The 22,008-nt window shown below is 41.0% G+C and overlaps 2 protein-coding genes across 3 annotated transcripts in view; both read right to left on the reverse strand.

Annotated features, from left to right (window-relative positions):
* Positions 1-1,233: 1,233 nt before the first annotated feature.
* Positions 1,234-3,362, reverse strand: anapc11 (APC11 anaphase promoting complex subunit 11 homolog (yeast)). Its single transcript, XM_080880983.1, has 3 exons — positions 3,191-3,362; positions 2,965-3,082; positions 1,234-1,539 (listed from the first exon to the last, which is right to left on the reverse strand). Exons 2-3 carry the CDS (start codon positions 3,071-3,073, stop codon positions 1,394-1,396), a joined length of 255 nt encoding a protein of 84 aa, XP_080737109.1. The 5' UTR covers positions 3,074-3,082; positions 3,191-3,362; the 3' UTR covers positions 1,234-1,393.
* A 1,783-nt stretch (positions 3,363-5,145) lies between these two features.
* The window catches only part of LOC308396108 (SEC14-like protein 1), a 36,559-nt gene continuing 19,696 nt past the window's right edge, over positions 5,146-22,008 (reverse strand). Inside the window, exons 5-17 of one of the 2 annotated variants that reach the window (XM_080881197.1) lie at positions 20,116-20,244; positions 19,420-19,684; positions 18,804-18,913; positions 18,372-18,561; positions 17,650-17,738; positions 17,110-17,180; positions 15,172-15,343; positions 13,975-14,109; positions 13,724-13,858; positions 12,166-12,417; positions 11,890-12,068; positions 11,465-11,491; positions 5,146-9,598 (exon numbers count right to left, since the gene is read on the reverse strand). In XM_080881197.1, coding sequence (XP_080737323.1) covers positions 9,493-9,598; positions 11,465-11,491; positions 11,890-12,068; positions 12,166-12,417; positions 13,724-13,858; positions 13,975-14,109; positions 15,172-15,343; positions 17,110-17,180; positions 17,650-17,738; positions 18,372-18,561; positions 18,804-18,913; positions 19,420-19,684; positions 20,116-20,244 — 1,860 coding nt within the window. In that variant the 3' untranslated portion in view covers positions 5,146-9,492. The remainder of the gene's footprint in view (positions 9,599-11,464; positions 11,492-11,889; positions 12,069-12,165; positions 12,418-13,723; positions 13,859-13,974; positions 14,110-15,171; positions 15,344-17,109; positions 17,181-17,649; positions 17,739-18,371; positions 18,562-18,803; positions 18,914-19,419; positions 19,685-20,115; positions 20,245-22,008) is intronic. The other variant, XM_080881198.1, reaches the window with a different exon arrangement.

Below are 22,008 nucleotides of genomic sequence, written 5' to 3' on the forward strand. Positions count from 1 at the left end.
TTCCGTACTGCTGACGCGACTTTGAGGGCGGGGTCACTGGGACTATCCCGGTAAATGCTGCCACCTAGTGGTTTAAACTGTTAACTACATCAGGTTTCTGCTCACACCGCATGCAGCAGGATGTCCGAAATATGGCTCATGTGGCAGTTCAGAGGTTCCCTGTTCGGCTGTCTTCCGGTACCTTCTCCACATACTTGAGACAGCAGGTTTGCAGTTGGACTCGCAATAGCTTCCGTTTCCTAACTGAACAGATTAATATCCCTGAAGTTAAAAGTGATTTTGCCTTTTACCACCTCAGACGCCATGCAGGATGGTCATGGACTGAGGTTATTACAGTTAACTGCAATTAAAATAGAAACTAAAACCAGCTGAAACTAAAAATGATGACTACATGACATGTTCACGTCCTCCACAAAATGTGGTATTTGAAAAATTTCTCTAGTTACTACGTGAAACTAAACTTAAAAAAAAAAAAAACAGGACAAAAGCTAAAATATAAAACTAAATTACTTTAGCCAGGTGAGAATATGGAGCAAATCTAGAATGACTGACTGTAATTTTTCAGTACAAACATTTTATTAATCATTGATGAAAAAATATATGGGCTCTTAAATGAGGGGTGAAATAAAAAGCACTGGAAGGAACAGTCAGTACAAATCATTACACAGTGATCATGTTGGACCTTTGTTCTTGATAAAACAACTGGATCCGGATGGGAGTCATCTCCCACCGCAGCACAGCAGAGGTCACTGTATAGTTTGATGAGGATGAAAATCATGTGAATCATCTGCTACGGCCTTCATTGTCCCCAGATCTAAGCTCATCTACAGGAAACATGTCTCCAACCCCAGTGTGTCAGTAAATAAGAGGATATGTTCTGGAAGAATGGTCTATATGGCTCCATTAGATGTGCAGAATTAGAAAATAATTGTTAAAGAGCACTGAAGTTATTTAAGTTATTTAAGACCTTACTTAAACAATTTATGTTAGTTTGTGGAGACATTCAAGAGTTAAGGGATAAATTGAATAGAAGATATTTAAGTAGCATTGTTTTGATAACCTTGTAAATTTTTTGTCCATTTTTATCCAGACAGGTTCTGAAATATGAAAAGCTACACAAACAAACAAACAAGAAATAATACATCAGTGTGGAGCTGCCATGAAATCAAAGTCATAAACGTCACGATCCAAGGAAATAATCAGCCAGACCTCCAAGACAGACTCAATACAACGCATTTTTTTTCTTATTTAATTTAATCACAAATCCACTACAGTAAAACATATTCAGCGTGTGTTCTGCATTAGTAGAAGTACCAACACAGATTTATTTACAGTCTACATAAAAGTCTGCGAGCGAGCCTTTCGTCTCTGTGGCAGTGACGCCTCCACAGGTTCACTCCTTGAACTTCCACTCCTGCCGGCACATGGGGCACTGCTGCTGGACCTGCTGTGAGTTCAGCCACTTCAGGATGCAGTGCATGTGGAAACAGTGGGAGCACTGACCCCAGACCAGCGGGCAGTCATCCCCAGGCACTTTGCCTGCAAAACAAACAAACAAACAAACAAACAAACAAACAAACAAAAACACACATTAGAGAGACTGGGCAGGATTTTGCATTCAGTTGCTGATTAGCAGATATCCTCTTGTAATACTAAAAGAGGATACAAGTGTTTCCCCACACAGACCACTTAAGTATATTTAAGAACTCATTTCATCCATTTGTGTGAGCAGTGCCATCCCCGATCAATTTAGGCATTTGCTCTTATTTTGAAAGTTCAGTTGCTGTTAATCAGCTACCTGTGACCTTTCCCGTGTTGCCTTTTCTCCAGTGAGTGGCTCACAGGCCTAGCTGCTGTTGTGGCGGTCTTCAATATCAACCTAAAGAACCTACGGGCAATACCACAAGATACTGCAGCTGGAGTTGATCTCCAAGATGGGTCACTGGAGCGGCCATCAATCCATTTTCCACCACCACTTATCAGTGATACAGTCAAGCTCTTCATCGTAACTCGGGGCCCCCTCCCAGTTGGACATGCCTGAAACACCACCAGAACAACCTCAACTGTCTCCTTTCGATCTAGAGCAGCTGAGGTTCTGCTTTGAGCGTCTCCTGACTAAAGTGCTCATCCTGTCCGTAAGGCTGAGCCCAGACAACACAAGAAGCTAATTTCACCCACAGATATCCAAAATCAATTTCTTTCAGTCGCCTCTAAGCGACACCTTTTCCTCCATGCTACCGTGTCAACAGCATCTGTGCTGTTAACAACTAGGAAGGTTCCTCTCCTCTTTAGTCCAGAGGATGTGGTGACCATGTTTTCCAAAAGACAATTTCAATTCATCTGACCTATGAACAGGTTTTCTACTTCCCCTCAGTTCATTTTGAATGAGCCCGGAGGAGATGTTGATGATGATCATCATCATCGTTGATCATGTTCACATACAGTTTGCTCTTTGGATGACACAAACCTGGATTTGTGGATATTTGTGGTAAAACTGTCTTCACTGACAGTGATTTCTGGAAATGTTATTGAGCCCTTGCAGTGATTTCCATGACAGAATCGGGTCTGTTTTTAAATGCAGTACAGCCCAATGATCACAGGTATCCAATATTGATTTTTGCCCATAACCCCTTCACACAGATATTATGTGCTGTAGACGATGCGATATTCTGAGGCATTGCAATTTTATCTTGAAGAACATTTTTCTAAAATTGTTCCACAGCTTGTAGAAGCGTTTTTTTGTAGAGTGGTGATTTTTTTGCCCGTCTCTGCCACCGTTCTCACTACTTAGTTTGTATAAACAGGAGGGCCAGGATAAATTTGGCATATTGTCGGTCGGATAATACATAAAGCGTTATATGTATTAGAAGCAAACCCACCAAAGAACAATCTTGTTTTGTTATGTTTGCATCTTTAATGCAGCCACTCGTTACTTAGTGCTATGTTATGAGCTCTGATACTCACAGTCAGGACAGCAGCCGTTAAAGGCCATCCTGCAGATCCCACAGTTGTCATCGTTGGCCACCCAGAGCCAGGAGGCAACCCCGTTCCACTGTTTGATTTTCACCTTCATCCTGCGGATCTGACAGGAGCACAAACGCATCACACCGGAGCCGCTAATGCTAGCACGATGGCTAATGTTGACACACGATCTCTGAATATTAATGTTCAGCAACACGTTCTTACTTACAAGGAAGCGACCACCGTCTCCTTCAGGTATCTCACACTCGTTAGGTTAGCAAAAAACAAATCATTTAGCGCTGGTTTGATCGACGTCTATAACATAAAAGTGATGTTTTAGCAACCCGGGCAAAAATAGTTTCTTCTTCTTCTGCTGAAAGACCGCCAGGCTGTATCCTGGGATGGGACATGCTGCCCTCTACAGTCAGTTTGGGGGAAAACCTCAAAATAAGAGCACCAAAGATCTGTTTTTGAAGAGAACAATCCTCACATCACATCACCAGGTAAGTAACACAAAGGAGCTCCTGCCAGATCTGAAAAGGTGATGGTGTCATTCTAATGTTTACAACTGCTTATTTTTTTTTGACAAACATAGTTATTTTAATGAACCTTTATTCTATCATTGAACATTTGAGGCAATCTGATATTTTCTATAATATAAGAAATAATAACAATTATTTTTTAAGGGGCTAAACAGAATTGAAATTGAAAGATTTGCAGGATGAACACTTGTACAACAATAAATCTGTAATGTGCACATAAAAGCAGCACATTTGGAAATTAATAAATAAATCCTTATTGTTAATGTTTAAAACAACTAGTTTTCGCGGCAACATCAAAACAGACAAGAGCATTAATATGAAAATATAAAGATACAAACAGTGAGGTAATATATGCAAAATAATAGTGGATGATGATTATAATATACAGTGCAAAAAATGAAGAATGAGAGGGACAGGGGTTAATGCACTTGTAGTTCTCGGGGTAGGGGCTTATTGCGGTAGAATAGGAGAAGAAGAGGGGGGATGTATTTGACTGCCTGTTTGAAGAAGCTGTTTTGTAATTTGTAATCTGTGAGTTCTGCTTCTGATTGAGCTCTATTTCCAGAGGACTGTGGCATCGCTTCAGGTGATGTAGATGATGAATCCATTAAACTTACAGGTGGCTCTTTTTTTTTTGGCACTCATCCTGTGTAAATCTCACCGAGCGATAGTGTCACACGTCTGGAACCACCCATGCAGGTCTTTTCTGTTTGTGATGAACCACACCATGCAGCACTAGATGACGAGGCCCGCTGTTGTTGACTGAGAGAAGCTGGTCAGCAGGTGATGAGAGATGATCTTTAACTTCCTAAGGATGTAAAGCCTTTCCCCACCCGATGGGAGATATGTGTGGTGTGGGTGAGATTGACCAGGATGTGCACACCAAGGAACTTAAAGCTCTCCACTTCCTCCACCTGTACGCCTGAAGCAAAGTGCTCAGTATGCTTCAGTTTTCTAAAGGCTACATTGCTTCTCTGCTTTTTACTGGGTTTAAGTCCAGATTATTGTGACAACATCACACAGTCAGAGGTTGAACTCGTCACCTGCTATCGTGCCATTATTAGCAAATGTGACAGTGGTGTTGGTATGATGTATGTGTAGTCATGGGCTAAGAGCAAGCTGAGGACAAATATGCGAACACACATGAAAACCTTGACGCGTCTCCATTTAGTTTTGTTTTCTTTAAAAGCAATTGTAATGCTAGATGTCCACTAGATGCAGTTGGTCTGCAATCCAATGTGCTGAGGTGATGCTCACACTTACAGCACATCTGGTCTTCCTTCTCCAGGACATTTTTGTGTGCTACACTTTCTATTCCTTCATCTTGTTAAAATCTTATGTATCCGTTTCTGTTTTTTCTAACATTATTTTTACATTAAAGGAAACAAGCACCACGTGATGACGTTAATTTTCCATTTTACAGAATCTGAGATGATGAACTGTCAGTGATGAAATGCAGGTCACTCAGTGCAGAGAACCTTTGATCATTAGTGGAGCTGGAGATGCAGCATGAGGCCCGTATTTGTAAATTCACAGATTAACCATGTCACTAACAGATGATTGCAAGGAATGGGAAAGCAATTTTTAGTTCTAGGCAATGAAAACATTTTGATACAGAACGTAAAAAAGCGTGACAGGAGTCTGCAGTTTCTTATAATTCAAGTTTAATGCTGAAAAATGTAAAGCCACCATTTTCTCATTAATCCAAACATCCTTTTTTACACAATATCTCACACAAAGGTAAAGAGAAGATATGCAAAGATGAACACGGAGCAGAGAGACTGACGAATGTGATGAACAGTCACGACAGACAGTTATAGCCCTCATTTTTCAGTGAGATGTTGGTGAGAGGCGCTCACCCTCCAACAGCTAAAGTCAGAGAAGCAGGTTAAACTTCTTGTGTTCAAGAGAATTAACTGAAATGGAAATGAAAACCCATCCCATCTGAGCACACTTATTTATGCCTACAGCTTCAATTTAAAAAAAAGAAAAAGGTCCACTCTGCTTTCTAAGATCTACACACAAAACTGGAGTGTGAAAGTGTGAGAGTAGTAAAAGGAATATAAAGCAGTAGTCAGGTTTGAACTGTTGCCTCATCAGTCAAACCTGTGAAGAGATGAAGATCAAATCGCCTGAAGGAATAACCAGGTGAAGTCAAGTGTGCCGAGAGAAGAGTGGAGAAACACATTTTACAGGCATCTTCCTCCCCCCACTGTAATTAACATTCACCCCTTTACCCCATCACACACCCGTAGCCCTCATCACGAAGAGGGCCACTCAGTAAAACAATTCATGTTATTGCAGTTAATGACATGTAGATACCACAAGTTAACCAGTAACTATTAAAAAAAAAAAAAAAAAAAAAAAGCAGTTTTGTGTATCAAAAACAGGCAAGGTCCTTTTTTTTTTTTTTTTCCCTTTTTTCCATAGGAGGGAAAACACGAGCGAATTTTTGTGCTTCTTTTTGATGTTTCACTGAAAGAAATGCTAAAACTTTCCACAGACGAGAACTTGTTTTACCGTTACGAATGTCTTTAATTTGGTATACTAAAAAGTAGTCCCAAGCTAACACTGTCATATACCAGCTAAAGAAAAGGAGATTCGTATTTTATTTATCATTAAATATTTGATCTGATATTCGGTCCGAGAGCTCCAACATGCTCTAGAAAGACTCTAGAAACCCATGTGACCTATACCTGAACTGTAGCTACAGAAACCTACAGAGCTGCTTTAGGTGGGACTTGTTTTGTTTAAAGAGTCCCACAGAATAAAGACAGACTGCAGGAGTGAGAGAAAGACCAACACTGGCTCATCTGCAGCTCTCTTTTCAAGTCAGACTTTGACGGGACAGTAGACACGTTAAAGTGATGGAGTAATCCTGTTGCTTTTTACAGCAGAGTGTCACAAAGAAGCAGCTGCCGGACTGTAACGTTATTTTAAGCATTATTAACCGTTTGAGCACATGTATCATAAACACTGCTCGAAAATCTGTGGAAAATTCAGCGAGGTACAACAATCCGTGATCGTGTGCAGATGTGTGCTCCCCCCGAGCAACGTGGTGCTGCGTGGAGTCATTACAGTGAGGAGCAACAACCAGTGTGGCATCTGTGTGTGTGTATATATCTATGAGGAAAAACCCCCCGCTTTTATTTTTTTGCCGTTGTTGTCAGCTGCACTGTGTAACCATGGCAACAGCACCCAATGACTCTTGGCAAAGTTGAACATTTCTGCCCTCGACGGGGAGTCTGATCTGTGCGAAGTCATCAATGCTCATCAACCAAATAGAACACGTTTAAAAAAGAAAATGAAATGTTCATTTGACTCACGATCGCTTGTCTGTTACAGTGGTGACTAAGTGATGCTTACAAAGGCTAAAATGGTATTATTTATTGACACATGGCTCTTAAAATGGCTATATCTTAAATCTTAAATAAGAGATCCGTAAACCCAATCACCACGTGACTTCACCCATCAAGTGTCTCCAAAACACAAACAAACCAACACTAGCACTTGTACAGTATCAATGTGGTCTACTGGCGCGCCGTCAAATGATAAATCACGAAAAGAAACATTCACCCCTAAAGCACACTGAAATCTACATCACTCTGGAAACGTAATGATGGCAGTTCCGCCCAATTCACCACAACCATCCAAATTCAGGCATTTCATTGGCTGGCGCTTGCTAACCAATCAGTAGCACATTCGCCAATCAGTGACAAGGCATTTCCTTGACTGCTTCATTTAACTTGAGTTCCTCAAATGTGCAGACGCTCGACAGAAAGCAAACGAACTGCAGCCGTTCCACGTTAAGATTATTTTTATACATATATTTTCAAAGCATGAGGTAGGGATGCACCGATGAATCAGCCAAGTATCAGCTGATAAGATGGCGTTACTGACTTTTGCGCTGGCTAAATGTTCAAAAACTGTTCCATGAAGAGCTAAAACACATGCATTTTTTTTTAAATAAAGTTTTTTTTCTTTTTCTTTCACCTGGAACAAAAAAAACAATATAAAGACTAAAAAAAAAAAAAAAAAAAAAATGTCAGTATCAGTGCTGGATTACGGCCTAGTATTTCACAGTCAGTGCATCCCTTACTACGAGGACAGAGCACGTGTCGAGGAGAAAATCTGGCAAATTATTTTTGTTTCACTCCTGACAAAAAGTCTGTAGACGAGAAACGGTGGTGCCACAGAATTCAGCCGTTTACCGACTCGAGTTTGCCCGTCTGTGCGCCTGTACGCAAGAAAAAGTTCATCTGCAATCTGCACCAGTGATGACGTTGGCCCAGCGGTGCAAAGCAGACTTAAAAAGAAAAAGACAACATTTCACTGCACAAGACGAGGTAAAGACATTGTTTTTGAAATACCCGAACCAAAGTCAAAGGACAATCATGATGTACTTTTTGACGCGACTTTAAAATGTCCTTGCAAACCCTGAAAACACACCGAGATAACAGGGCAGCGTGTGCATGCTGGTTAGGACTGTAGCCAGAGCGCAAACATTTCTTAAGCAAAGTACGGCCTCTGTGTTGTATAACCAAAGACAAAAAGGTAGCACTCGCACAAGACCTCAGGAATAAGTCACCTTTACCAATCATGTCAAACATGAGTCAAGTTTAGTCACATGACAGGAATGACTCAGAAAATGTGGGATCTGTCAACTTACGCCTGAAGTATTGTGAGTGCTGCCTTTTTATCTTTGGTTATTCAGCACTGGGCCTACATCGCTTTGATAGTTGAAGTCTTTGACTCTCATAATACTCATTTCTGAATGTCCTTTATCAACTTTTTTATTCCATCCTTTCAAACTTTAAATTCATGTCAAACCTCTGAAAGTATTACTGAAACAGGAAATGACATCACTGTAACATCAGGTACTTTGGTTCTGCCAATTCAAAAAAAAAAAAAAATGCATCAAATGTCCCGTTTTCAGAAATGTTACTGGTATAAGGTTTGTCATCCTGTTTTCTGAAATGTAGCATTTTTACTTTTGTTACTGCGTTTTGCACCTTGGGGCCACCGTAAATTATTCTCCTCATACATTTTCACGTTAAATAGAAATATTTCACACAGTAGAAAGTCAAACTTGTGTTATTGCTTCTAGTGGATTTACTTTGCTAAGCGTCAGATCTGGGTCAAATATTCAAAAGATGTGATGCAACCTGTACAGCAATGCAATGAGTGTCAGAAAGCTCAACTCAGCCACAGGAGCACGCCAGGAAGATTTTACCTGTCAATTGCCGAAGTCACTGACACCTGTACTGTTGTGATACAGACAGCTGATCTTATTTGACCCAGATCTATTAGATGTTCACCCCACCCACATTTGACCTATATACAGCTCCCCAGAGACAATAAACCCTCCAGTAACAATATGGCAAACACTGTCAACTTTTTTCCATGTCAAACGTTCTCGTGTGCGTTTGTGCCCGAGTGGCGTTCGTATGTAACAGCTCATCCAGTCTTTATCAGCAGACGCACATGAATGAGGTATGCGTCGCCTCGGTACTGTGTATGTGTGTGCACGTGTAAATGCATATATGTAACAGCGCCTCCAGTGTCGTCATCCTGTTCCGTAGGATGAGAATATTGCTTTCTGTCAGCTTCTGGTGCCTGAAAGGCACCACTCCTCACCTCCTGGCCTTTATCCGCTCCATCGTGCACAAAACATTCTGCTGATGGTCTTATTCAAACTGCTGCCCAGTTGAGATGCCAGGCATGGAAAATATATGACCCTTTGTGCAAAAATCAGCCCTTTAAATTGTACATTTAGTTTCTTTTTGCCTCAGAATTTTTTTTTAATTCTTTGTCTTCCGTTTGTGCAAGCATGCATCAGTTCCACAGAGACTGGCTGTGCAATAGGAACAGAGTCCAAAGATGATGGTTTAAGGGTATGGGGATAGGAAAAGTTGGCGTCCGTGTTGACGGTATGGGCAGTGGAGGGGGGACGTGGGTTTGGGGAATTGAAGTCCTCTGACACCAGTTTCTACCTGGAGATCATGGAGCTGGACTGGGATTGGTTGGAGTTGGTGGTGGCGGCGCTAAGCTGAGAGAAGCCGCTGTGGCTCGACTCCAAGCTGGTCATCGACCCCCTGAGAGAAGAAACAAACATGCGGTGAACACGTGAATGCACACAAAACTCACACTTCAGCTAATTTCATGTGTACACGACACCTGTGCAGCCTTAAGACTGCTTGGCACTAACTGAGCGCACTATGCGTGCATGACCCGTGCTCATGATGCAGAACCATGCGGTCAGAGCAAACCTAAAGGAGGGAGAATCACTCTGGACCCTACAACATACAGGCCCTGCCACAGGCTGCAACAACTCAGGGAACGGTTTTACACCAGCCACTGTTTTTAATTTTATAATGAATAAAAACAACAACAAAACAAAAAAAACCAAAGGTCAGGGCATTTCGTTAAAGGCAGGAGCCACTTATAGGGGATCCATTGTTCTTTTACCATTTCCTGTCATATCTGTGTTAAAAAAGTTTTGGGGGTGGATGTTCATGTTAAATATGGCAACATTTTCCAATAAGAGAGGTCCATATAACAATCCCTGGAAGCTCGAGACACTGTAATGTTAGCAGTCATCTCAGGCACAGAAGCCACACCCACGTGCTGTTCAAACTGTCTGTTTACAAAAGGCACCAATCAGAACAAAGCTGCTTGAAAGTGGGAGGAGCAGCAAGGCCCAGTATAAGGTAAACAAAACTAAACCGTATCCTACAAGCTACTCTAGCAAAATCTAAAAATAAAATATGCAGCTGGAAATGAGCGAAACCGGCCACTTCAATGAGGCTTCCTGTGGCAAAGCATGAGGCACCATTTTTCTTTTATTACTTTTGAATGAATAAAAGAAACTTTAGGTATTAATTCCCATGTAGTAGGTAGACTGGTTTTGGATTTATATGGATGCAATATAAAATTACTATGTGCATTGACAAAACCAATGTCTTGGTTTAATATGTGCCTGAATACATTCAAAAGGTTGGCTTGTATGAAGCCAAATTAAAATAATTTACAAAATATGACACATGGCACTTTTATTAACCTCATCCATTTTGTATGAAGTTATTAAATCCTCCATAAAAATGGTTATGGATGATTATGACCCGCGGTACCTCAACTTGCATAAATGTTATTCATTTTTGATTCCTTTTAACTGTTAACCGTAATAACCCATCCTAAGTAATTGAAACAGACCTAGATAAGTCTGAGGGACTCACCAGAGAATTAAAAATGAATAAAAAGAGCAGCTTTAACGAGGATGACTTTAGTTCACAGGAACCCTTTAACTCCCAACTCTACAATATAAGGAGCCATAAAAAGGTAGAGACTTACTGTTATGGCATGTATTATACATTACAGACATGGGAAGAAATATTGCCCTAAATTCTACATTTACTTCACTCAAGAAGGCATTTCACATACTCAGAAGTGTAAATATCAACCTTTATCAAAACATCTTGTTAAAAACTACTAGTATGAGTTAGATGATCACGCCAAGTCTGTTTTTGAAGATAAAATAAACTGAAGCAGCATGTGCACTGAAAGCAAAGTGAGACTGAGCTGGTAGTGCAATGTGATGAGTGAAGAAAAGCAAATACAAGTCAGAAAATGACAGTGTGTATGTGCGTGTCAGTTGGGCGGCTGTTTGCTGAAGTTAACCAAATCAAGTAATCCTGAGAGTTTTAGTTATGCAAGCAGGGTGATTAATGCCAGCAGGTTGCACCGGATTCTTTCCTCAGTGTGAAGAAAGCAACAACATCCTGTTAGCCAACGCTAACAAAAGTCATAAGCAAGAACAGATGCAAATTAGCATCTCTTTGCAGCATCAGAAGCAAGACTGCCATGGAGGGAGGGAAGGAGAAGGGCACTCAGATTAGCAGCCAAAAGCAGCGATGATGATGAGCTAGTGCTAAAGAAAAAGGGGCAAACACCGAGCCACTTACAAACTCTGCACATCACAGCAAGCCGTTCTTCACAGGAAGAAGACAGAGCAGGAGGAGGGGGTTGTGAGCGATAGAACAGGAGTGGATTGGAAAGAAAAAGCTTGATTAAAGTCGTCTTCAAGCAAGGGAACAGTATCCTCATCTCAAAACTGTGGGTCTGGAAAACTCATTATACTCCAAAGGCATTTCAGTCATCTTAGCAACATTAAAGATTTCATTCATTCAAGTACCAAATGTCATACGTGGCACTATGTGGAGGATTGTAGAGAGGGAAAACTGAAAGAAGACAGGAGTGAAAATGAGCAGTAATAAATGGATGATGTCTAAAATAAAAACCTTATCAAAACAGCAAAAATATGAATACATGACATATTTACACATCACAGACGCATATAAATGTCTCCATCGTTCACCCACACACTAACCTGAAGTCCTCAGAGCCCAACACCTCAGTGTAGTACATGACTTTACACTTGTGTGAGGAGACCTGGAGGGTGGCCAGCACGTCATCCACTCTGGGCAGGTTGGTGGCCGAGCAGGCCGCCATGTTGTGGAACTTCCACTGGAGGATGTAGAAACCCGGCCACCTCGTTATGTGGGAACCCTGAGGAAGGATTCAAAGTACAAACAAGCAAAAATGAGGATCTGTAGAAGTAACAATGATCCAAGAAGACATCAAAAGTTCACGATCATAAACCAACCTGCACACTCTCGCCCTCCTTGCAGGTGAGCGGAGACTCGACCATGCTGTAATCCTGACCCAGCGTCCAGGACTTGTCAATGAGCTGCACGTTGTTGCCTCCTGGGGAGGTGATGCCGTGGGCTCCCAGGGTATCTTTGCGTGGTACTTGCGGAGCTCGCTTTGAGTGGTAGATGTTGAAAACAATGTCGCCTTTGCACACATCGAAATCCCAGGTAATAACCGAGGAGGCATCGATGATCTCGATCACAATCTGATGGGGGTGGAAGATATTAAGCAGGTTTACATAAAGTGCATGGGCTGTATAAGATGATGTTTTTGGCATTAAAAGTGAATCGACTGATTGCAAAAAGAAGTACGGCTGTGAAGACGTGTGGGAAAATAACTCTTTACCTGTCACTTTTGATGATCTAGGCCAGAGGTGTCCAACCCCAGGACACCACACTTATGATAATGATAATAATAATAATACCGGTAATAATAATAATAATAATAATAATAATAATAATAATAATAATAATAACTCCAGGGCTCAAGTGCTGGTGTCCTGCAGGTTTTAGATGTGTCCTTGACCCAACACAACTGATTTAAATGGCTAAATTACCTCCTCAACATCTTAAAGCTCTACAGAGGGCTGGTAATGAACTAATCATTTGATTCCGGTGTGTTGACCCAATGTGATATCTAAAACCTGGAGGACACCGGCCCTTGAGGCCTGGAGTTGGACACCCTGGTATAAGCACTAGTTTTGATGCTGTTAGCATCCATTAATCTCTGTGCACATATGTAAAATATGTATGTACTCAAATATGTGGGAAAATGGTATCACTTCAAGAGGGGAAAGAGAAGTATCTAAAACATATGACATATGAATGCAGTTTTTAGGCCCGGTGACTGCTGAGATTAAGATCAAACTTGCTACTAGGAGGAAACTGGCTTGTAAAATGGTAAATGGCCTGTATTTATATAGCGCTTTACTAGTCCCCAAGGACCCCTAAGGGCTTGTAGTCTAAAAGCAACTTGAAACATCAAGCTTAGAAAAATACTACATCCTCTTGAGAACAGAGAAAACAAAAAACAGTTTGTGTGTCCACTACAGAGGACATGCATGAATAGTCTGGGTCTCAAAAGGCTATAAATGACTTTCCATATACAAACTTCAGGTAAACAGCAAACTAGAGAACTCAGTTACCAAAAGCAGTGAAATAAAATGGTTCATTTGCGTGACGGTCTGAGACCATTAAGATAAAAAGCAAAGCCCTTTCCAGCTGGGTGATTATGTTTGACAGTGTCCCTTTGGTATAAATCATGCAACACGAGGTTACGCCACATCACTGCAGGCAGATTATATTTCAAAGTCACGCTACATGTGTTCGTCGTCTGAATTCAGAATTTACCTAAGATGCGTTTAACAAGTTACAACCACTAGGTGGCAGAAAGTTTCACAACACCTCCATCAGAGGCACTGTGCAGTTCTCTGTTGTCCTGACCTACTATTCATATCAGAGCTACACAGGCCTTCCATCGTTTTCTTTTACTTTCCGTGCATTCAGCCTCACCTCATGCGGAGCTCCTTTGAAGATGCTGGCGCTTTGATAGATCATCTCAGTCCACAGACGGATGTCCTCGTTCTCGACCTCCTCGGCTGTGCGGTACATGGACTTGGGAACCAGGCCACCCTCCGGTACCTCACACTGCAAAGAAAAAAGCACACGTGTACACTGGGTCAGTAAAGGAAAACTCGATGTGGGTGGTGTCATGTTTTAGGATCAATTTTTACTCTGAGTTTAAATCTTACAGTGACTCTCACCATGCACTCTCCTCCCAAGAAATCCGGAATGATTTCCTTGTCTATGTAGTCCACGAGACCTCCAGCACCCTGATAGTCATTGCCTGCGTAGATCAAGAACTTCTTGCGGGTGTTTTCATCAATAAATGGGCTCACCTGAGGGAGAAGGCAGATATTAAATGCATGACATGCCTGCAGTAACATGAGGAAATACTGGTGCAGCATATGAAACTTGTGTTTGATAACAATCCACATTCCTTTCCCACCCTAAACCTTATAAATGCTAAAACAAGGAAGTTGTTTAACCAGTTTCTTGGTTAATTAAAGCAATAATGTAATAATGCAATAATATGCAACAATTCTACCTTTAAATAACCAGTCAAACCCATGTTTAAAATACATGACTTAATTAAGTCAGGAAGGTAAACACTATAAAACAAACTGAAGTCTTTTGTGACGTGCTTTTTGCATGAGCAGTCAATAGGCAGCAGAGCTAGGTGACCAGGTGTCCTATTTTATGTGTGACTGCACAGCATTTTTATCCCTTGTCCCTCATTCTACATATTGAGTCAGTGCTCTACATTTAAAAAGTAGAACCATTTTAAAAGTCAACACTGCAGGACAAAGCTTGGCTCTTTTCCAAAGACTGTAAAGAAAGCAGGAACGTTATCATCATGCATCAAGTACAGGCTAATCTGTAACCTATCTTCTGCCGCCTAAGCTATGTGTAACAGGGAAAACTGACTCCTGCCAATTCAAATCCACAACCTAGACATGTATTGTCACAATATGATGGAAAACCAATTAAAAAGAAATACAGGTCAAACAGCTAGAAGGTGATTTTAGAGGTGGCTCTTCATTTTTGCCAGAGTAAAGCGATCCTTCACATGCCAAACCTGTAACCTACAAATTTCAGTCCATCTGCACAACTGTCTTGTCCACACTACCAGATGCAACCATACTCTGTTTGCTGGGATCCTGTCACCTTAAGTAGAACCCAGCAGAACTTCCGGGACTTGAAAGCTCTTATTTCCATTTGGGGCCAACGATGCTGCTGTTGCCACTGCTTAGCAAATACTACACATTTGTGAATACTGGCAACTTCTGCATGTGTCAAAATAAGGGTGTGAAACAGACTGAAAAGTCACTGTATGCATAATCCGGTGCTGTAACACGATGACCCCACAGGGTCTGAGTTAGTCTTATCCTGGGTCTCACCAGTGTCCAAAGGACTGGGAAGACTCTTGGAGCTCTCAATATAAGCAGCCGTCCTAGAGTCTCAGGGTAATTTGCCTCCACGACCTCGATGATCCTCAGCAGCGCCTTGACTCCTGGTCGCCATAGGTGACGCATGTTCAGCCCCTCCAGATCTACTAGACATGTCCAACAGCTAGAGAAGAGGACATGAGAGGATTAGGGATGTGTGTGTATAAGGACAGCCACAAACCCATAAATGGGCTACGGCCTCTTTTTGACCACTTAGCACTTGTCACTCTGAAGTGAAGCTTAAGTGGTGAAGGCAGTGCTTGCTAATTCTGGAACCCTCCAACCCTTGCAGCACATTCTTCCTTTCCTTCTATCTGTCCTGGCAGAGTGCTGTGACGTGACAGCCTCTCATAGTTCACATGCCTTCCTGCGCAGCTCTTATCCCAGGCACCTCCTCCTCCTCCTCTTGCTGCTGCTTCAGAGAGCTGACAGATGACAGATACCATCTCTGTTCCCTCCCGCTCACTCTGTCAGTTGCCATCTGAATGAGTCCCCTGAAAGTCGAGCCTCATGTGCGCTTTCCATTTTGGGGGAGATAAATTCTGCTCTGGACTCACTCATAGTGTGTGTGTGTTTGTGTGTGTACCTGTGCCCAGTTCTGACTGCTGAACCGAATCTAAAACGGCTTGCATGTTTTTAAGCTGCTTTTAACCTGCATTTATATTCACCTATGACCACATTCAAAGCCGTTTTACACAAGCACTGGACTATACCTACCACTGATGCTGATTATTTTTCTTTGTCAACACTGACACTGTGTTATTAGTTCATATTAACTGTCTAGATCACAGGCAGTGAATTCTGTCTTCATACTCTGAACCACTACGGAGGCTTCTTAAAAAACAAACAAAAAAAACAACAAAAACATCTAAATTAATTTAGACTGGCATAATGTATAAAAACAGCAAAAAACAAACAAACAAACAAACAAGTAAACCTGCAAGTTCTGAAACTCCAGAAGCTGGAAATAAAGTATGCTGAAATGGTTCCTTCATATGCAACAACCGATTAAAAAAGAGTAATAGCAATTTTTGCTAAACAGGTATTAGATACATGAAAGTAAAAACAAAATTTAAAACAAAAAAAACAATCTTAACAACACAGAAATAGTACAAAAATAATAATTTTCAGAATTAAGAAAATCGTGGGTGATGACATGTAAATGTTACCTTTTAAAATGTTCTAATAAATTATTTTTCAGTAGTACATTACTTTTCTGAAGCAGCAAAAGAATTGAGACCAGTTTTTCTAAGGTCATTGTGAATAAGAGGCGCAGCCTCTGTCATACTGTGATGTGAGACCAGGTACTGTGTTTAAAAGTAACCAGAGAGCAGAGATAACAGTTTTTGAAATGGAGCCTTTTAAGTCAACGTCACACAGGGATACTCTCCTGTTTGTTATGGAGGACTATCAAACTATTGTATGATGTAACATCAAGCGAGAAAAGTATCACTTGTGATGAAGCACAGCACAGTTTAACAAATGTAGGTTTTATATTTATATAAAACATCACAATAAACAAACAGACAAAACAGGAAATTGTACAACGGTGTTATGAGTAATAGAAGAAAGAGCAATTTGTTTCTGTATATAGTACATATGTATTTATATCAGGTCTTTATCTTCAGTTTTCTTGAGTTGTTCCACAAGGAACAACTTGTGAATTGAGCTTCCAGTCAAAGCCCTGTTTGAATATGTGATGCATTTCAGTTTTACTCTTTTCTTGAACTAAACTCAAAGACAGTCTGCAGATTTAAAGCAAGGACCAGTGGAATATAACGTAGTATCACCTTTGAGAGGCAGAGATATATTGGTTTACAAATATTGTGAATAATAGAGGTCCAAGATTTTTTCAACAATCTAACATATTGACAGGTTGTAAAGGTTTACCTGATTGGCCGACCAAACACCTTTGTGTTCTCCTCACAGCGTCTCAGACCCTCCTCATTGATAGAAAGCACCTGCAGTGACATGAATTGTACATTTGACACACTTGGCTCCCAGACTCCACTCCACAGTGACTGCAACATTATAAATCAGCACCCTTTACACAGCCTGTGTTCTGTATATAGCCTGGTGTTAATTTACCTGTCAGGAAATGCCACCGGACATTAATTCCCTAACCTGTAATCCAAAACCGACCTGACCCAGCGCTTCCGCCCGTGTATTACAAACCCAGCGGCCTGCCTGGCCTGAATTGCCCACTTTTTCTCTCTCTTGCACCAACTGTGTGTAGAAATGCAACTAATAGAACAAAGCATCAGGGTGATAACAGGGGTAAATTAATGAGTGCGTTATCAAATTGTCCTGTGCAATTCAAAGAAGCAGGAGTTAACAAATATTATGGCAGAAACCCTGTCTGACCTATAAACTCATCAACCTGCACTACAAACACAAAACCTTAACTGCAGTACAGTGTGTTTTACATACATGTCTGAGCAAAGACTCCTCCCCGAGAGCGCGCACCAGTCCTTTGGTGTCCATCTGGCCAAGCCTCAGGATATACAAAGGACGGCCGTCTGAAAAATTAAAAATTAAATAAATGTTTACATGGTATATCACATGATTTACATTCCACAAAGACTACAAGCTAAGTGGAAAGGTCAGCATTGCTGGCCATCTGCTCTTGTTACATAAGACAAGTTATTGTGTACACTGAGGAATGCTTTCATGTTTTGTCCCTGTTGATACAAGGCTAATACTTGTGGAAAATTGGAAATGAGAAGATTAAATAGGCTCTGGTGTGGCAACATAAAAGCTTTGTTTGACTTATACGTTCATTCTTTTCCCAAATAAGGAATCCAAGGAATCTACTCCAAAGAAGACTGTCACTGTGAGAGTGTGTGTACTATTTGGGTAACCAAGTAGCACCAACAAGCTAGATCATTTTTATTTTACACACTTGGCTGAGAGCTGCGGGTTGCTAAGAATGGTTGAGATCTGTTTACACTGTAAAGTCACATAAGAAAACATTATGTTGAAAAACTGCAAACACGACTGCATGATTGTGTAAGTGGAGTCTCCTCTACGGAACAGTGCAAGTTTAGCTCTACACAAGTCATAAGATCATGTGTTTCCATACTGATGCACATGCAAGATTTCAGTATGCCTAATAAAATTATCTTTAGTTGCGGCTGTAAATACCAACCCACCTTTGTCGTGGTGGTGCCAGCCGCCGGTGTAGTAGTCCTGAAGAACCTGTGGGGAGCTCCAGGTTTCCAGCAAGTAGTCCACCTGGTGCTGCTTCCTCCAGGTCAGAGACTGGCACAAGATCTCCCGCGCTTTATCCATGTTGAAATCTCTGGCCCGCAAGAAACGAAGGATGTGCTCATCTTTAGGGATCTGAACAGAGTTGGAAATGGTTACACTTGCCACCATAAAACACATCACTGTTATTTAAAGACATTATAAAGCTAATTTGTGAATAGTTAATGTAAAATACAACATTATCAGTAGCCTAGCTAAGATAGAGTAGTAGTGCTAAATATTACTTTTAGCAATAACTAACTCAAATGTATCAAAATGTATCAATAATGTATCCAGTCATGTTTTGTTATTATTCCTTTTGAGAAACAGTGCAGTACCTTTCCCTTGTGTGTCTCCTGAAGCCACTTGCGCAGTCTGATCAGGCAACTCTCCTGCAGGGGTGTCAGGTCACCCAGGTAACGTTTGATATAGTCTGCATCCAGCTTGTCTGCAACATAAAAAACACAAAAAGTTAGACTGCTGGATAGTAAATTAATGTGTAATAAACTTACTGAAATATCACCAATAAATCACAAATTCTAATGAAAATCTTAGATTCTGTAAACAAGGCCTTGCCCTAGCTGTCAACAGATATGTAATTGGATGTCACAATTCACAATAAGAAATATGTTTTTTCAGAAATTACATCCATAACTGTAAACAACTTTTCAAGATGCTGAATTCCATTCTCACACCCATCCCATTCTTGAGCAACTACTTTTCCTCAGTTATTTAAATTATTCACCAAAGTTGTCTAACTGGTTGTTGTTTTTTTTCCAACGATGCTTGCAGATGACAAACTGTTGCGGCAGTGGTATAAACCAAATAAAATGTCCCTCCAAATTTAGTTACACAATACGATTTCAATATTAGCCATTTTTTGCAGAATATAATTATATACACAATTCTAAAATAAGCTTCTAGGATTCATTTTCTGAATCTTTAGGTACAGACCTTCTGGTGTCCCCGGCAGAATCTCTGCGAGGCTGTCGTTCTGAAGCAAGTTGCTGTCCTGCTTTGCATCCTGTGAGGGTCCATCCCTGGCATCTGCAGACAGTGGGACTGAATCGGCAGGCACGATTCCAAGCTCAGGTTGGTTCGTTGAGAGGCTGGTGGGGCTGGAGAGAGGCAGGGAATGAGAGGAGGGACTCCAGCGGGGCACATGAGTGAGCCCCTCATCATCCAGCTCCTTTAGGTAGTATTCTATGATTTCTTTTCCCTGTTAGAAGGAAGGAAAACAAGTGTGAGAATACCGAAAAACATGATCTACATGTGTTTTTATTCAACCAAGAAAGGCCATGTAGCGTTTAGCATTTTCCAACTAAAGCGTCATTTTAAACTGAAGCATCAGCTAATGAAAACAGAAGGAAAAAATGAAAGGACTGTATTCTACATTGTTCATTAATGAAGGTGGATGACTCACTGGGTCCACAACAAAAGAGCCCTGTCCAGTCTAAAAGTTTACACAAGCTTATTTATGCAATTACAGTGTGAGATGGACTGAGTCATGTTCCAGAAACATCTAACCTCGTAGGACAGAGTGAGATCTGAATAATTCATAACGCAGTCATTGTGTTGTTTAATGTTACTGTGCATCGGTACATTCACACATAAATGACGGGATGAAACAATAAGCACACACAAACACACCTTTTTGATACTGCTGGCATACTGCTTCATAGCAATCTTTTCCACGGTGCTCTCAAAGCCGAAGAAGGACTTGATGTCCAGACTGGCGGTTTGCTCAAAACACGTCCAGTCTTCATTCTCCGGGTGGACCTGGACACACACACACACACACACACACACACACACACACACACACACACACACACACACACACACACATTATATTAAAGCTGTAAGCAACACAGAACCGCATAACCATGTTACTATGGTAACCATACACCCAGCTTCATTACATGATGACGCACAAAGAAAGCAATTTTCACACAGAGCACTGTGAGTGGGAGTCTGTGTGTCAGTCTGTCCATGTTAAAATTAGCCAGCATTTCACACATGAACAGTCATGAAGCTTGAAATACACACATTTCCCTCAGTGCTGTGTGAAGGTCATCTTCGGCAATAGCAAAAATCATTCTACAATCATGCTCGGCAGCTGGAATTTATTTCTTTTTGAAGTTATGGCTTTTTGAAGTTATTAAAGTGAGTGGGAGAGAAACTCAACATTAGTTTCTGTGGGTCAGGGACATAAAAAAAACATAAACATAAGCATAAACAAACTCATCAAATTCAGTGACTTGAATAATTTTATATTTGTCCGCTAGACTTTTATGCACAATCCTTAAAGTGTTGTTTTCAGGCCAAACTGCAGTAGTAAGGACTGGCTGGCCAGTATATAGCACTCTACACTGCATATATCTTAGATCTATGATGGTTCTAGAAGGATTTGTTAGGATGACACTTGAATCAAAATGACATTTTTGTTGAAATACATTTAAAAATGTTTTTTGTCACAAGCTACAATATCAGTAAATAAAGAGTCACACGCTTCTAAAGCCATAATGATGGTAACGTGTTCACCCTTGACTACCAAAATATTTCATCTTTAGCCCGGTCCATTAGCTCAGTCTAACAGCACTGTCCATCCTGGTTACTGTTATCACAGCATGTTAAAGTACACAGTATAAGCCTCTGTTTGGCCTTAGACCTAAAATTAGCACTCCAGTTGGTTGGAGGCTAACTCAATGTGCTTGACCTCATTAACTCAGCACACATGCATTCATAAATAAGCTCATCTGGAGTCACAGTTTCGCATAGTGCAGAAAGAAAGTAAAGAGATGCTGGTTTCATTTCAGTATTTTGTGAGTAACCAAGCAGAATGCAGACGACTAAATAATTCACAAGGAAAGATGGGCCGAGACAAACAGAAGCAGGCTCAGTGGTAGTCCAATCATGGATGCAGGGAAGAGATTAAAGGAGGCACAAACATCAACATGGCTGTGCTGGTGGCAGCTTGCCATTCAGCAGGTGAACAACAGCGTTACAGAACATGTCAGTGTTTGCTCATTTGTCTGTATGCACAAGTCAGCCTAAATAGCCAAACGGGTTGAGCGTGTCACACTGCCAGGATCTGGGTTTTAGTTTGCCTCTGTAAAACCTGCCCCAGGAATACACACTTTCATGTTACAGCCTGCTTTGTATAATTTATACACACTTCTCCCACCTTAAAATGAATATGTTACTTTAAACCAGGAAATGGTAATGTAAATTGGTTGCAATGTACCTTGGCTGTACAGGACCAACAAAAAAAGTGGACACAAGGTTCTGGTACACGTGGATTAAAGAATCCTTGCAGTTATTTTTAGATCACTCTGGAAGCCCCATATTGATCACCTGTACAATCCTCAAACGTCTGTTTTCTGAACTAACTCAGTGTTTGTGGTAAGGATCAGTACTGGTCATGAAAGACATTTTCTTGAGCATTTTTCCAGCAGTTTCAGTGAAAGGGTTGAGTTTCTATGCCAGAAGTTAGCATGCTAGGTGTAGAGCAAAACCAGGAGAGTGGATTCTACTTAAAGA

The sequence above is a fragment of the Rhamphochromis sp. 'chilingali' genome (genome assembly GCF_963969265.1).
Source record: "Rhamphochromis sp. 'chilingali' genome assembly, chromosome: 4".
Taxonomy (NCBI): Eukaryota; Metazoa; Chordata; class Actinopteri; order Cichliformes; family Cichlidae; genus Rhamphochromis; species Rhamphochromis sp. 'chilingali'.